The following is an 18,040-nucleotide window of genomic DNA, read 5'->3' on the forward strand; positions in this document are numbered from 1 at the left end:
ATATTAGGATGTCTGTCAGTTGGCTGATGAGTATCACACACAATGTCCAGAATTGTCATCTCCATTGTCATTTATCTTTACTGAGTAGCCTATCACATCTAACAGTTGTTTATTTGAAAAGGCTCCACAGGGCTTGTTAGTGACCCTCAGTTTATGATTAACCCACAGAGCATGATGACTGTGTGTGTGTGTGTGTGTGTGTGTGTGTGTGTGTGTGTGTGTGTGTGTGTGTGTGTGTGTGTGTGTGTGTATCCGAATGCAAGACAAGTGTGTGCCCAGAACCATATGTGTGTAGTCTAATGTCTTCCTTTGAAGGCCTTCCCTTAAAGGCCGCTACCTGCAAAATTCTTGAATCACAATCTAACATTCATAAGGTAGCCTAGGGAGTTCAGAGCCAGCAAGAAATCACATTGATGCATATGTGTAACTAGGACTGATACATAAAAAACTTTTGCAAGCTGAAGGACCGTGTGGACTGCAGAGATGAACTATTTCCTCATGACATCAGCAAAGGTTCCTGATGTGTAAAGGGAAGATAAGTTAACAGTAAATCTAATTCAACTAACTAATATTCAACTCCTCATCTAATTTCTCAAACACTGAAAAGACAATTGTGTGTGTATGTCATGTTAATGCATGACAAAAATAATGCATAGCTGACAAAAATATTGCAGGAAAAGGAGGTGAATTTTCAGGCATGCTAAGTAGTTCTGGCATTTGTTTAACCGATGTTAAACAAGCATCCTCATCGGATTTGTACAGCTTTCCATTGACTTTGCAGCTTTTAGAATGCAAATGCATGTTTACTGTATTATAGAACCTGTTTAACATGGCCTATAGTGCATGAATGATTAACAACGGGCAAACTGGCTCCCTTTCAACATTGTGATTTACAGCTCGAAGAATCCAACAGAGAGATTTGAATGTGGAAAAACTGGAGTTTATTTTAAATATTTTTTTATGTGATCTCCCTGCCTTGTAGATTCTTCAAATGCATATCCCTGGTGGATATGAGAGCTGGTCTATCCCTCTAAAAATGCTCTCTTCTAAATGGGAAATTAAGGGTAGTAGATCTGAAACAAGATTTATCGCAAAAATAATGTGCAGTGGGTTGATATATTTCAAGCCAATTAGTGTCTGTCTAAGACAGATAAAAAGAAAACAGAATGCTATTCCTTCAGCTATAGGCCCATAATTAACTTTTGGCAAAGAGTAAACATGGCATAAAAATAATATTTCAGTAGTTGAAGATTGAGATTCTACCTAACAGCTAATAGACTAAACAAAGCTTGAATATGGTTTGTTTATCAAATGCACATATCTGATGTGTGTGCTATTTGTTTTTGCCAGTTTTATGCATTGGAAGCACCTACTCACTTGACCCTCCCCTTATTTTCGTCTTAGGGAGGTCCACATCTCTAACAACTTTTGTTCTGTGTGGGTGAATCTACTGACCACAAGACTCAATGACATAAAAGGGGGCGCTATGGACTTCCTGGGCCACACCCCGGGCCAAATCTCTGTCAAGGATGATACAGGTGCCACATTTCCTGATTTGTTGCCCATGGGAACTAGCCTGACGAGCCTCGCTAGATTTCTAGGCTACATGGGAACCATTGATTTCAAATGAATCTGATGACTTTGACACATTTTGTGTTTATTCAGCAAAATATTTAATTTCATTGCATCACCATTTCAACACATTTCAACACATTTAAACATATCAACAATCCCTTCACTATTTATCATTAACAACATCTTCATGTCATCATCATCTGTCCTCTATCATGTCCTCTAATTCTGATATGGTTCTGATAAATCACCTAGGAGAAGTGTGTCGAAATTGGTCATGTGCCACGACTATATAGCCATTTTATCTGTTGCCATATGTGGCGCTATGCCAAATAGGCTATGCATTGTGGGCATGTGAATGTCGGGCCCTAAAGAGTATGAAATACGGTACATTTGTGGTGACATGAGATGCCAGTTGACGTCAACCGATTAGGAATCAGTACTATGGACAGCTACCTACACGCGCCTATTCAATGTGGGAGCCTGCAATCTGACCCTACTGTGTAGGCTACTATTTGATGTCCGGTCAGTGACTAGGTAGATAAGTTATCAATGGATTTACATGACTATGACGTCGCCAAAGGATCTTTTGGCGTCATACAACTGAAGGCTATTTATTAAAACAACTAATTTAGTGCAATGATTGCAGGACACACCGGCAGGGAGTTGGGCTGGTTTGGTCTGAATTGCCAGCCGAAGCTCCGTAAAATGCTCAACCTGCACAAGACAAATTAAGCCAACCTCTTAAGTGCTCCATTCAAATGGACGCCTTAGTTCTAAAAAAACGGGGCTACACTCTCGGAATACATTTAGGTGAGGGGTCCTACGCTAAAGTGAAATCTGCGTACTCTGAGCGCCGGAAAATAAATGTCGCCGTTAAAATTATCAACAGAAATAAGGCACCAAAAGACTTTTTAGAGAAATTTCTGCCCCGTGAAATTGAAATGTTGGTATGCATCAGCCACCCTAACATCGTCAAAACCTTTGAGATCTTCGAGACTTCGAATGGTAAAGTCTACATGATAATGGAGCTCGGCGTACAAGGTAACCTGCTGGAGTTCATCAAATTCCGCGGAGCAATCCCGGAAGATTTTAGTAGGAAAGTTTTTCGCCAATTGGCCGCTGCCATTAAATTCATTCATGACAAAAACATCGTCCATCGGGATCTGAAGTGTGAAAATCTTCTCTTGGATAAAGATTTCAATTTGAAAGTGGCTGATTTGGGCTTTAGTCGCAAGATGAACTTCGATGATAGTGGCAACATGGTACTGAGTAAAACTTTCTGCGGCTCTACCTCCTATGCAGCACCTGAAGTCTTGCAGGGGCATCCATACAACCCCAAAATGTACGACGTCTGGAGCATGGGTGTTGTTCTGTTCATAATGGTTTGCGGGTCGATGCCCTTCGATGATTCAAACGTAAGGAAGATGCTCAAGGCTCAAATGGAACACCGAGTGGAATTCTATCGGCCACGAAACCTCTCGTCAGAATGCAAAGCCTTGATCTACAGAATGCTGCACCCAGACCCACTGAAGAGAATCGACATGTGCAGCATCATTACACATCCATGGCTACAAGCACAGTGGAAAGTGGATGAGGGGAACAATGTACATCACGACGTATCACAACCATCCAAGGCCTGCAAAGACGGCAAAGAGGAGAGCGCGCATTCCAAGAAGCACAGAAAGGGCCCAAGGGCGGATGTTGACAGAGAAACCGACCACCATCAGCCAGCCACTGTGAAGTGCGAGACCATTGTGAAGTGCGAGACCACTGTGAGGGCCTAACAACTGTGTGACTGAACGGTATGTCGGTATCTGGGTTTAATCAAGTCTCAAGAAAAATGTGGCCTGTGAATAATGTGACATCAACAAATACTAGATTATTTAACTACAGGGTTATGATGACAGGTAATAGGCTATGCCATAGTACAGACAAAACAAATTTTCACCTGTTCATTGACACCCCTTGATCAGAGTAGACAGCTGGCACTGCATGCCATAGGGTATTGTGATGAATACTGCATGTGATGAAGCAAGCTGTCGTTTATTTCATCTGGTGAAAAAAAATACAGCCAAAAGCTGGAGTTTTTCCACATCCCCATATTATGATGTCATTGGTCAAGAAAATTCTAGTAGTCTGTGTTTGTTGTTTTGTTCCTTAGTAATAAGAACATCAACACTGAACAAAGGCCAATACTGGTATTCTATCTATAAGGCTCTGCTGTATAACTGTTCTTCTCAAAGCACTTTTTAGTGACAGCTTAGATTTTTTTTCTAGATTATCAAACAGCTTGTCTTTCTCTATCAACAGATCCATGTTAATGTTAGTTAGGCCTAACTAACAGCTGTCAGTATTGCCCTTCAGTGCAGTTAAAAATGGGATTTAATTACTTTACCTGCTGCACAGTTTTGGCATGTTATATCGGCAAATATGGAATGATTTGTTTGACACCACTAAAGTCAAGATTAAATTTGAATGAACTGTGTTAACCGATGTAGTAAACCAGTTGGAATAAAAAACTGACACGACAGACCACAATGGACCGAAAAGGTTTGGGATGCACATAACTTTACATGGACATTTAGAATGAACAGTGCACGCTGCACAGTCAATTCACTTTCACCTTGTATGTCATTTTCTTCTGCCAAAACCATAATTATGTTTATGGTGTTGGAGGATCATTCTAGGCTTCGTGCCTGCGTTACCTTTTCTTTTGTCCTACTGCCAAATCATGAATCATCTTTAAACACAGTACTGTAGGCTACTCTGTAATGCAGCTATGTTTGGTCTCTTCACCTACGTCACCTGCTCTCACTTACTGCACTACCGAATGCATTTCTTGCACAGTGAGCATCCATCCTATGTAACCAAAACAAAGAATCCTACCAACCATCAAAAAGGTGTTTTTAGTCCAATGGAAGGGATAGATCCTTGCAATTATGTGGCATGGTTTTATGTCACCACAGCGCTAGTCGGGACACCGGAACACCAGGGCACCTGCAACTTAGTGGGCATGTAGCCCCACTAGGCTGATAAGGAATAGAAGCACAGGCACAATGGCAGTGTGCGCACGCATGCACACACTGGATGCATACACAGGCACACCAGTAGTTCACACAAGTTTGTAGACACACACACACTCTGGCACGCACAGTCACACACAGAGGAACACACTCACTGACACACACACACTGGTATGTCAGTACACACTAAATGTACACACACTAAATGTACACCACAGCAATGCGTAATGTGACCGCCAGTGACTTGTGCAGTGCAGATACAGACGAATATTTGCTGTTACATTTTGTCTTTTTATTACTGCTCGGCTTTAAAGCAGCTAAAATGCTTTTAATTAATATGGTATTTAGTACCCGGACTGAAAGACCTGGTAACTAGATGTACCATATAGCGGTACATAATATGACCCAGTATAATATCTAAATAATAATAATGGGGAAAAAACACACAAAACTGTCACACATTTCCCATATGGTTATCCTGGGCACACTTTTCTTTTTAAAAGAAACATATTTTTGCAATGTTGTAAATACAATGTACAGAGGCTTCTCTTCCTTCTGATATTTTCATTTTGTAAGTCATAACATATCTGATGAATTTGCCAATTTTCATTCCTAACTTTTCATTATTTTTCATTTAGGCTGCTGACTCATTAGGTAAATATGAATTGATGGATTTGTCAGGTTAATTTATATTCAGCATATTGTTGTGTGATATTGACCTCTGAACTGAACTTTAAAACAGCTCTGGAAAAAATTAAGAGACCACTGCACATTTTTCTGATGTCCTACCGTTGCTGCGTGACATTCAAATGAGTTGACGGTCATATTCAAAATTGACCGTCAACTCATTTGAATGTCACTCAGCAACCGTAGGATGACATCAGAAAAATGTGCAGTGGTCTCTTAATTTTTTTTTCAGAGCTGTAGCTTGTATCAGCAGACAAGGATGCCAAAGGATATCTCAGATGAGGACGATGTTGGAGGCATTCAGCAGTCAAAATTGGAGTGAATTCATCTAAGGTGGTTGGCAACTGGAGGAGTGGTCCAGCTAAAAGTAGTCATTAAACAGTCTGTGCCTTGCAACTGAAAACAAACCCAGTCTTCATTTACGTGTAGGCCAAAACGTTAAGAGAAACTTTTCTGTCATTGCCTACTGGGTAAGTAGAACATCTTCTTCAATAATCAGTTATGTAATAGAATTACATCTAGGATCTTGAAAGTCTTTGAGATATGGTTCACTGTGTGCACAAATGGTCTTATAAGTATATTTGATTTTAATTAGGGCATCCAATTTTAAAGTGTGCAATTGCATTATGGGAACCAGAACATTTGTATAATTCAGAACTGATATTGTATTTGAGCACTACTTCTAAAAAAATATTTTTTTTATCTCAGGTTCTCGTTCTTTGTTTGTTATTGAGTTTATTTAAGCATTACATTTCAAATGAAAGCAAATTGAGGCCTTCTGCTCAGTGGAATATATTAAAACTGAAAAGAATGTATTGTTAAAGTCAGTGGACCTGAAATTTGGGGCACGTTTTAATTTACAAAATATTACTATAATTGGATTCCTACATGTACTGTATCCACAGTGGTGTAAAGAATGAACTCTTTAAATGTAACTTAGCAATATAAGATTTTCTTAATAGCTCTCAAATCGTTTACATAGCAAACTATTTTGTTCACATCTGTTCATTAGTATTAATATAGCAAGGTCTAGACTTTTATCCTCTCTGTGTACAATAGTGGCCCATGAAATAAGTCTGTACTATATGACTAACAAACAATAGTGAGTTATCTTTGCTGTGTTCTCTCTAAAGCGATGACTTACTGTAGGTATTCCATGTCTCAGGGGACCCAAATAAATCATATGGTGTGTGGAATGGGCCATTACCAAGTGTATTCACTCTGGAATGGAATGTGCATGGTTCATATAATACATTACCGCCACGTGATAATGGGCTATGCTTCTCCGAGTATGCACACACACACACACACACACACACTATAAAAAATAATCGTGCCAAAATAGAGCCTTCTCAGCAGATTTTCTTGTGCAGTTTATTATTCTTTATTGGAAAATTAAACACACTTTAGTATAAATAGCATGGCTGTGTACAATGCTCCTCATCAAACTGTACAAGAGGCAGGCAAGTAGACAGGTAGGCAGGCTGATGGAAGGCAGAATGAAATGTATGGGGTAGGTGTGGGGGGGGGGGGGGGCATCACTGTGCAGCTATACCTGACCAGGCACATACATAGAGTGGGTGCAATTAATTAAAGCATCATGTGTTACTACATTGGTAAAAAAAAATCTTTTAAATAACAAGCTTTGGGAAAGGGCTTAAAGGTACGGGTGTTGTGGGTCACACGGTGGATGGAAGACAGGCTTTGACCAGCCAATCTACTTTGACTTTCAAACAGGAGTCTAAACTGTGATTCATTATACTTTTAGGCAGAACAGTGACAGATATTTGGACTTCTTGACTGTGTATGAAATCTGTCATATGAATCGTGCTTATAATTATCATTTTTCGGTGGGCACTTCAGAGTGGATTTATGTGTGTGAGCAATTTGTGAATTGTTTCAACTTAGACCTTTGGGGCTCAAACACCTAGCTAGTTTACAGCACTTTCTTCTGTGAAAAGTACAATGGAAAAAAAAAAAAGATGGTGCTGTATATTAATCACTTCAAAAAGGGAACTGCTCATGAATGAACAAATGCTCAGGTTATTATAAGCAAGTCATGACAGAGATGTTATGGAGGAGAGCAAATACATGGCAGGTGTTTTTGATTCATGACTTTGAAATTGTGAAGAGCAATTTCGGCATACTTTACTAACACTGAAGTAAAGAACATGTCAAAATATCATAAATGTCAAATGTAAAAATATAGTTATTCCCTTTAATGTATTCCATATCGTCAACCTTCATTCAATTCAAGTTAAATTTAAAGCACTTCTTGAAAGTTTGTCTTTGAGGAATACAGACATTTCATTAGCATGTCTTCACAGAAATGGAACTGTCTTTGAAGATCGACTTTAAAGTTTAAACCTGATGTGGCTCTGGACTTGTGTGTTGTATGGAGTTCCATTACCACAACATGTCTCTGGAGCACACTGTAATGACACACTAATACAGTACAGAAACAGAAAGAGTCACCATAGTCACGGCAGGTGGAATTGAGTCTTTAGATACCAAAGAACATAATAAATCAGATCAGAATATAACAAATAACTGGACTCGACCAGAAAACTATAGAAGACACGTATAAAGAAGCAAGATTGGCTCTGGTGGAAAATAGCCTGAGGGTGTGAAACCGGAGGGCAAGTGATGGGAGGGGGAATTCTGACAGTGGACTGCACCACTGAATTACTAAAACTAAATAGGATTCTGTCACTATCCACCCAGACTTCAACTGTGAAGAGTGGTTAATAAGTACCTACTTGGTAGTGGTTGTACGTACCTAATCAGAGATCAGTCAGCCATTATCTAACATGATCAAAATATATTAACCAAATAACTACTCCATAGTCATGAATCAGCATCATATATATAGATATAATTTTAATAGACAAGAATGTTCAATATAAATAGAAAATATAAATCTACGTAAAAATACATGTTTGCACAAAATGGTGGTGTGGAGGGGGGAGAGTGAATCTCAAGATGGCTGCTCCGCTCATGACGAGAGTGCAGATGAAGTCACCTGGATCCTCCTCACTGGTTCCTTAAAGCGTTATAGCATTCCTGATTGCTTCAAAGCCACAGCCCTGCCTGGCAGCAGGTATCCCTTAGCCTTGTCTCATGATAGGCTTCACCATTCAAGCTTGCAATTAATTCTACCTCCTTCCCTCTCTTTGCACACAAACACTGACACACTCAGTTAAAAACAAACACGTCCGATGTGGGATTGCTCTTACAGAACTCTTCCTCCTTTGCCACCGCACACTGCATTTATCACTGACAGACGCACACACACAGAGAGATCCAGGTCCACCTCATTCTTATGCAACAGTCATGAGTGACATATCAGCAGATGCCATATTTCTCTCTCTCTCTCTGCCTCTCGTTCACTCTCTTTCTCTTCCTCTGTCTCCCTTTCTCTCTTCTTTCCTCAGTTCCTCGGCAAAGCTCCCGCAGGAGTCACACACACTTCACAACTTTTCATTAGTTCCACTGCACGCTCTCCTCCCCTCCTTCGCCTCCTCTCCTACTCCCCATTCCCTCTCTCCAACCCCTGACTGATTGCCACGCTTTGTTCCTGATTCACATAACATAATTGGATAAAGTGCCTCTCCATATTCCATACAGATATAACGGGAGCTAAGGCAGGGGGGTGGTGTATATGTGTGTATGTGTGTGTGTGTGTGTGTGTGTGTGTGTGTGTGTGATCGGGGAGGGGAGGTAGCAGACACAGTGGGCTCCTCACCGGCTGTATCTGTCCTGATGCAGAGCTCGCTTCACACAGGCGCTCGCATCTCTCTGACGCTTCGCTATCTGTCTTTCTTCCTTTGGCTCCCTTTCCATTTCTCTCTCTCTCACCTCTATCTTACTTTTCCTTTATCTCTCCCTTGCTGCCCCACACTCTCCTTCAACTCCAACACATAATTACCACTGTTTAGGTGTAATTACCAAATTATGCATTTAACTGCAGCATTGCAGAAACAGAATAAATGTGGCTAACTAACAACAAAAAGAAGGGGGACAGAAAAGCCAATTAGAGCAGAGGAGACTCCCCTGTGCCCTGCAGGAAAACAAGGGAAGCTGAGGTTTGTTCTTCTATGCAATGATCTCTAATATAAAACCTTTTCTCGTGATTACGTCTCAGTTCTCCTGTATCGTGTTTCAATTACACAGTAAAGTGTGCCTTTGACATTTATATATTATACTCTATTTATTTGCATCTCATCATCTGGGTATATACTGTAGCTATTTATTTTCCATTCAAAAACAGCCATTTAGAAAAAAAGAATGCAAGATTCTCAGTTAAAAGTCAAGGATTGGAGCAATGGTGGCTATAATGTTTTCCTAGGAATAAATAGTCCATTGTGCTGGCTTGCACTGTATGTGTGTGTATGTGTGTCTGTGTCTGTGTGGATAAGTGTCATCAGCTTCAAGTCCAAGGGATGTTGTGGTGACGGCAACGATAAGAAGCTTACTGTTAATAAATAAAAAAGCAGATGTTTTCCTTAATCCCTGCTCTTCAGATTCTGAGCTGTGTTCAACTACTGAGTGAATCCTAACGGAGTCCTAAGACGTGCCAGTACATACAGGTGAGCAGCTATATCCGTGTAGTCCAACGCTCCTAGAGTCATTAGAATAATCAGGTTCCGCTCCCAAACCGTGTTACAGAACCTCGTAGAACTTCCTGGGTGAGTCATGGAGGATGTGGAAAGAGGGCTGAACTCTGCCTTAAAGCATGAAGTCCGTGACTGTTCCATCTGCTCCATGTTCCTCCACCTCGCTCCATCTTTGACCTCTGACCCTTTGACCCTCTGACCCTGGTGTCATTCCACTGGACATACAGACTGGATGTGGGTGAAGACAGTGTGACACCGGTGACCCCTAAAGCGCCACGTTGAACTCTGTGACCAGGAAGTCTACATGGTCTCTGTCTTTGGTCTTGAAGGCCTCGGCGATGATCCGCGCAGCTTCTCGATGCTCCCGGCCCCGTAGCGACACACCGTTGACCTCCAGGATCACCTGGCCCACTTTTAGCTGACCACAGTTATGAGCCGAACCTCCCCTCTGACAACGACACACAGAGAGAGAGAGAGAGAGAGAGAAAGTTATTGAAAAAAACATTACAGCACATTTGGGTGCGTTTGACCTCTGATAAAACATTATCTGTAAAAAAAAAATGAAAGTCGAGTGCGGGGAGTGATGTGAGCTGGGAATGGATAGAAGAGCACAAGAGAACGAGGAAGAGATGGAACCAAGAGAATGAGAGGGAGGGAGGGAAAGAGAAAGAGAGTGTGAAGGGTAAAAGAAAGACAAGACACACAGAGAGGGTGAGATGGATCCAGACTATTATTATGGCCTCTAATGACCTGTGGAGCTGCCCTTGTTCCCACTCGCTGTGTATTCCCTGCCATCCCAGCACCACGTTATTACAGTCAGTTAGATGAAGGCAGAGGACATGGGCCAGCCAGCTCTATTAGACCTTTTATTAACGCTCACCGAAGGGGAAGACAGAGAGAATGAGAGAACAAGAGTTTGTGTGTGTGAGAGAGAGACGAAGAGAGATACAGACAGAGAGACAGAAAGAGTAAGAGAAAACCAAAAAAGAATGTTGATTTTGTTTGTCTCCCTTTTTATTCCTGCGCAACTCTTTATTGAGTTAGTGTGATATTTCAGGACAGACCTTCACCTCCCACTCAAGACAAACATCAGACAATTCAGGAATAGGTCCACTGCAGAACCTGGTCTTACAGGGTTCCTTTGAACTGTGTCTAAACTTAATAACAGCACAAAGACTATCAGCCTGATTCACTTCCTATGAAAACTGCAAGAGGTGTCTCGGAAAAAAAAAAACTGATGTGAAATGGGATGTATGGGACATTCCTATCTCATTTTGATTTATCAAATGCAAAAACACTACATGATTTAAAATGCAAACTTTATCTTTGAGTCAAGGACAGACTCAATTCAGTTGAACTCAAGTGCCACTCTGAATTGATATATCTTAGTCATCTACAATGCCAGTGAAACAGAAATCCTGTATGCATCTTTTTTATCATGATTTGCTACTGAGGTAGAATACCACATAATCAATCACTGTGATGACACAAGATTATACACAAAAGATAAAAAGACAGGTCTGCTATTTCAGGGCTGATTGCAATCACATCTTTATTCATCTGTCACCTACAGTACAATTACCCCTCCCACAAACCACTGTTATTCCTCACTGGGTGCCAAGTGGACTCTAGCATGGACACATTTCTTCCACAAACCACTTCTTCCATCCCCCCTTGAATGATTTTAGTCTAAAAGCTTACCACACACATTTCAATGGCTCTCCATAACCACATACATCTAACTGAATAAAGAACATTATGAATATTCTGGTTTAGCTATGCGAGTGACAAGACCATTCATTTGTGTCTATTTTGTTAGACAAACGCGGCTTGGGTAATGTGTTACAGAGGCTGCCAGTGGTAGATCCAGTGGTAACCACGTTCTTGAATCAAATCCATAAATATCAAACAGAGTTCAAAGAGTGTGGCAAAGTCTTAGAGGACACAGTTTTTCACCGCCAGCCACAGCATGAGGCTCCAGCTCGTCTCGGGTGCAAGAGGGTGGCCTATCAACATCGCACCATGCTCTCCTGGCCCATTAAAAGTTTGTGTACCGGGCTGGCCTATATAATTATGCAGCTCCCGGGCTGTCAAGCCATCCACTGAATTTAGATCAGCCAGTGGAAAATTGAATTATCATCAGAATTATCATCAATTAGCAGGGTTAGAGTCATCTCTAGTCATCTCCCACTGTACCTGATTTTAATCTGTAAAGAGATGTAAGAAATGTCAGATGACCTTTGAGATTTTCCACTGACTAAATAAATGATATCACAACAGTTTAATACTTCATCAGTAAAGGTACCGTTCCTGTAATCATTTACATTTATTAATTTAGCAGAGGACTACCACAGGATGATTTAGAACTTTAAGTACTAGTCAGTGTAGTTGAAGGAGATAGTGGTAGAAGGAAGGAGGAGAAAGGAAAAAAAGTGCATGACAAGTCCATGTTAGGTGTGTTGGGTTGTTAGATGTGTTAGAAGAGGAGGTATTCTCAGAAGAGTTGGGTCTTCAAGTGCTTCAAGTCTTGAAGATAGAGAGAGACACCCCTGCTCTGGTAGTACTTAGTAGGTCGTTCCGCTATCAGGGAATGGACCACAACGTTAGTTCAAAAAAGTCATGCCCAGTTTCTCGTCATGCCCAGTAATTTGGCTAACTACCCAGCTGATCACACCACATTGGTGAAGACCATTCCGAGCGACTTATTTAAGCTGCCTTAGACTGCCTAGTATTTCAGCTTTCTCTGCAAGCCTTATTACAACACACCTCCACCCTATCTCCTCTTCATACATCTGACTTATCAATGTTCAGCTGTCATATGGGAATGTCAGATAGAGTTGGGTATCATCTGCGAAGCAGTGATATGAGGAACAATGCAAGGGGATAATCTGGCCCAGCGACATTGTTTACATGACAAAGAGAAGGGGCCCCAGCACCGAGCCTTGGGGCACCCCTGTGTTGTTCTAGTCATGATACACTGAACATTAAACATTAATCAAAGGGTACTGTCACTTAATTATATCTATCATTAGTTTCAAGGTCCATCCAGATTGCAGTTAACTGCTTACAAAAACAATATTTTTGCCTTAAATAATTCATTTAATCTCAGACTAAATATTCTAATTTATTTCTGATTTAATGCAGACTATCTGTCTTCATGGTACGACCTCCCTTGAAAAGCCTCCCAAGATGCAATCCCTTATCAATCAGACCCATTAAAAGTCTGCGAGCAGTTCTTCACCATTATGCAGCAATACCAGCCAAGCCCGGAGGCTCTTTGAAACACTAGAATCAATGATGCCAACAGCGTATAGTACCAAACAGAGAACTCCTTTGCATGCCTGATTCCCCTCCGGTTAGCAACTTCCAAACGTGGAAAGGCAGAAGACTGATTAATAAATAAAGAGATAAAAATGTCCATGGGGGAAAACAAAAAGATAGCCGGGTTCTATCACCTGCTATGGTGGCATTTTGTTGTTGGATTTCCATTACAGATGAGGGGAGGTATTTAATTCCCCTGTCAGAGGTAGGAGGTGGGGGGCACAGACGGTGGAATTAAAACCCACTCATGCCTGTCCACTCCTCCCTGCCTCTGCTCTCTCTCTCTCTCTCTCTGCATTTTCTCTTCTCTCACTAATTCCAGTCTTTCTTTCTTGTTACAACAGCACATCTCTCTCTCTCTCTCTCTCCTCTCCTGTTCTGTGTTTTCCTGTGTCTCCTGCTTCCTCGCTAAGCGCTCGTTTGTTCTTGGCTGATTTGTAGCTGCACCAGCTGTAATCATCGTCCCTTTTATTTTTCATTAGTCTGCCAAATCATTGGGCTTCCATTTCTCATTTATATATATATACACATATATATACATATATGCATGCCACACTCACACACACACACACGCACGCACACACACACACACACACACACACACACACACACACACACACACACTCAAATAAACACTTACTTAATTACACACAGACACACACACACATACACACACACGCACAATTGGTTTTCAGTAAATCATCATATTTGTAAAGACTAATTTCTGTATAGACTTGATTTGTCAAGTTCACATTACCTTTGTTCAACAAATCAACTCAAAGTAAGACTGGAAAAGCCTTTACATAATTAACATGTGATTGTTTGGTTTAATTGTCTGAATCTGAGTGTCTGAAGTGTTAACCACTACAAACAATATTCTGTGCCTTCTGAAACAACACACAGCGTATGTACACACAGCTAAGTCTTCACCCTCTGTGGTGTTTTAGACACTAGACCTGTAACCTTCAACAAATGAAATGCCTGAAGATCTGGATAGTAAATGGAAACCACAGAACATCCTTCCACCTCTCCTCTCATTAATCATCATCTTATTAATTCCTTTTTTGACAGACATTTGATTACATTTTATTACAGCACTGACCAGACAAAACAGGAGAGCTAAACACAGCTCTGAAAGGAAAATGCAGGGACATCAATAATAGCCAACCTATTTTGGTAGACAATGACCTCTTGAGTCATTCCCATGTTGTTTTGACATACATTTTTACTCTTTCTTACTTTCATACTTTGTCTACTAAATTTAAAAAGAGAAGTCTGGATGCCTCTGTGTTAAACAACTATAGACGTTTTATAAGTAGGATCATTAAGAAAGTTGTTTTCAATCAACTTGAATGCATCATTTTGACAAACTCTAATCAGGCCTACAAACTCACAACTGAACTGAAACAGCTGGCCGATGGATCAGTTTTGGATGATGTCTGTTAATGTCTGATGATTATAGTTATGCTGCTGATGATACACATACATCTGTCTCTCTCACCAGATGACTTCAACCCAATAGACTCACTGTGTCAATGTTTAGAGCAAACAAATAATTAGATTCCGTAGACCTCCGTAAGACCTATAAACAGCTGCAGCTCATTCAAAATGGTGCTGCTAGAGTTTGATCCAGGACCAAGAGTGTTCTAACATCTTTACACTGGCTTTCAGCTAGTTACTGAAAAGATTTAATGTGCTGCCGCTAGTCAATTCTTTAGCAGATCTACTTCATAGGTGTCCCGATATACAGAATGAATAGCCCCCTGTCAGCCAATCAGAAAATAGTATTTCTTGTCTCTGGGGTATAATAATCTATAAATCAATGAGTGGATTAGGGCCTGTATATATCTCTGACATGTTTAAAGAATATAAATCGAGTAGAGGTCTGAGATCCATGGACTCATGGAGGTTGGCTAGTAGAGCCCAGAGTCCAAACTAAACACTATGAAGAAGCACTTATCTGCTATGCTGCACAGAAAATCTCTGAGGTGACACTGACAAAAAGGTGGGCTGGGAAAAATATATTCTTGTACACAATAAAAAAAGCAACCACGTTGGTATCCTGCAAGGGAGACAGAAGCACTCACCTGTATAGTGACAATGCGTGGCAGAGGCTGGCGTGTGTTGGCGCCCCCCTCGATGGCGATGCCCAGTGTGCTGGCCGACTTTGCCACCGTCACCAGAGTGGACGTGGGCTCCAGTAGACCCGGCTATCAAAGCAAATGGACAGAGTGAGAGAGAAAGAGGCAGGAGCTGCAGGTGGAGAGAGTGACTGGCAGAACAGCCACAACAGAGACACCACCACCTTTGCCCGGTCCAGTTGGTCAAACTGACAGACATATAAAACACAACATTGATATCCAGCCAGCTTTTGCTGTAAGACACACATATATATGTGTATATAGGTGTAGACACTGTTTTGGGCACGCCAGAGTCTATGTCTGTGGTGGAGTGTTGACTGCAGTGTGAGAGATGGGTTGTACGAGTGATTGATGAATGAGAATGAAATCAACTCAAGTGGAGTGTCAACTCACAATGACCAGGTGAACAGGAGGAGGAGGACGAGGCTAAAGAGGTAAAGAAATGAATGGGCAAACAAAGCAGAGAACGGAAAATCCAATCCAAACAAATCAAAATTAATTTAGGCCGCAGCCCTCTGAGAGCAGATTTATGTGCAGACCCCCAGATTATAGAGCTCAAACTGTGGTTCATCCTCACTGAGAATACACACACACACATATACACACTCATATCCAAACACACACACACAAACATAGTATTTTTCTTCCATGGTGATAATCATCCTTCATTCTCCGTCTTAAAAGCGCTTTATCATTCTCCTTGGGCTCTTTTGTCCCTCGCTCTCACCGGTTTTGGCGTGGCCTCCCCTGCACCCCCCGTGCCCTCTGGGGCGCGTCCGGGCGGGGCGGGGGCTGCTCTCCTTGCTGAGGCGCCCCGACTCAGCAATGTCCACGCCGCTGTCCTCGCTTAAAGTCTGACCACTGTCTGACAGCTGTGAGAGAGTAGCACCTGTGGGGAATGGATGATGGATCAGGAGACAACTAAGACAAGGCAATCTGGGAAATGTAGTGAATTAAACGACTGCAATCTATTACATCTGTTACATATATCACATCTCCTACAGTACAAGCACCTCTGTATGCACACACACTCACACATACACACATGCACACACTCTCTCACATGCTCACACAAACACACACACACACATACACATCTACAAATAATCTACACTCTCACAATCTATATTATGCTGTGGCATGGATGAACTCCCTCTCGCCGAGACAAATGTAATTTTCTGACTAACTGCCTGAGACTAATGTGCAGTTTATTAGGTGCTAATGACTCCCTCAGGCCAAACAGATTCGGACTTGGAGGTTTTATGTTCCAACCGAGAGCCTGTCAGTTGAGTGTAGACATATACCAGCAGAACTGCTGGTTCCCCTACCGAGAGATGGCGAGAGAACCATTCGAGGGCTAATGAACGGCAAAAGTCCTGATTCTCCCAGCGATAGCCAGAGCTGGAGTAAAGAGGTCCGGATGATTAAGAACACGATTAGAAAGACTTTAGTGTCCCCGCAGTCGAGGAGCATCGTGATGAAGACCGCGGCCATAAATGTGATAAAATGTCTCCAATGAGAGGTAATAAAAGGAGGTGGTAGTGGGGTAGGGTGCTGAAAGTGTGGCGCAACACAAACCCTCCATCGGTGTAAATAAGACTTGATATTTACACCTGAGAAGGCAAGGTGGTTTAGGCAGTAAAAGAGGAATGTTTAATCTGGTCGAATCATGTCACCTGTTGTATTAACAACTCTCAATATTGTTAATATAATATACAATATTTACATCGGGATTATTAAATATTCATCCTATCCTGTTGATAGATATGTCCGATACATTGACCTATTCGCAAACCGATGTTGTATTTACACTATCTATGTGTACATCCTCATGTGATTGGAGGACAAGTATCCAATATAACAAATAAAGCTTATTATTAAGCATCCAATATGCTTTACTGGCTTAGTCCAGTATGTCTGAGATAACTACCCCGATAGAATAGCTGAAGGAGCCTCATAGACACTCCTGCCTACATCTAAAAACTCTCAGATTAGATTAGATAAGATTTCCCATTGCTGGCCCACTTCCCCACACTCATATTAACCGTGAGAGTCACCCTCCACTGGAGCGACGGCTAAATAACGTGTCAGTGTTGCTGCTATAGGCCGGCCCTCCAGAGGAGCAGCGTCAGCAGTGCTGCCACAGTGTGCCTGGCTCTCTGAGGTTCACTGGCACGTACAGCAGATCGATACTGGAACAAAATGGAGGATTAATTACTCCCAACTGCTTGATGGCTGCTTGTTTTGCAAAGAAGATTATCGACGTTGTTTCCACCGGCAAAGACGTCGCTATTTCCGCCTTGCCTTATGTGTGGTCTTTTTAAAAACCTGCTTATGCTTTCTATACAAGAATTGCTGGATTTATTATGCAGGAAAACCATATCCTTTTCTATATGCAGCAGTGTATAAAACACTCTGCACCCATAAAACAAAATGGACCTGATGGCGTTACAGACTACAGACCCAGTCCTCACCTCGAGCTTGTGGCAGCGGTCGCACCTCGTTGACATCGGGCTCGGCGTTGGGCCGGTGCACCTCCACCATCACAAAGTGCTGGTTGTTGGCAGGGGAGGAGGGGGAGGCCTTGTCTGGGGAGGCCGAGGGCGGAGGGGCAGAGGGAGCCGGTAGAGGTGGCGGAGGGGGGGGCGTCACGGACGGAGTCGGGGCAACAGCAGGG

At 41.8% G+C, this 18,040-nt stretch overlaps 2 protein-coding genes across 3 annotated transcripts in view; one reads left to right on the forward strand and one right to left on the reverse strand.

Annotated features, from left to right (window-relative positions):
- The first annotated feature begins 2,189 nt into the window (after positions 1-2,189).
- LOC125304160 (testis-specific serine/threonine-protein kinase 1-like) lies at positions 2,190-5,688 on the forward strand. 2 transcript variants are annotated; one of them, XM_048258224.1, is made up of 3 exons: positions 2,190-3,377; positions 5,237-5,252; positions 5,518-5,688. In XM_048258224.1, exon 1 carries the CDS (start codon positions 2,334-2,336, stop codon positions 3,357-3,359), a length of 1,026 nt encoding a protein of 341 aa, XP_048114181.1. In that variant the 5' UTR covers positions 2,190-2,333; the 3' UTR covers positions 3,360-3,377; positions 5,237-5,252; positions 5,518-5,688. The 2 variants fall into 2 exon arrangements, with proteins under 2 accessions (XP_048114181.1, XP_048114182.1); XM_048258225.1 differs by lacking the exon at positions 5,237-5,252.
- Positions 5,689-6,734: 1,046 nt separating this feature from the next.
- The window catches only part of whrna (whirlin a), a 101,245-nt gene continuing 89,939 nt past the window's right edge, over positions 6,735-18,040 (reverse strand). The window contains 5 exon segments of the mRNA XM_048259490.1: positions 6,735-10,349; positions 15,310-15,432; positions 16,091-16,133; positions 16,135-16,252; positions 17,838-18,040. The exon segment at positions 17,838-18,040 is cut by the window's right edge and continues 13 nt beyond it. Coding sequence (XP_048115447.1) covers positions 10,167-10,349; positions 15,310-15,432; positions 16,091-16,133; positions 16,135-16,252; positions 17,838-18,040 — 670 coding nt within the window. The 3' untranslated portion in view covers positions 6,735-10,166.

This window comes from Alosa alosa, chromosome 12 (genome assembly GCF_017589495.1).
Source record: "Alosa alosa isolate M-15738 ecotype Scorff River chromosome 12, AALO_Geno_1.1, whole genome shotgun sequence".
NCBI lineage: Eukaryota > Metazoa > Chordata > Actinopteri > Clupeiformes > Clupeidae > Alosa > Alosa alosa.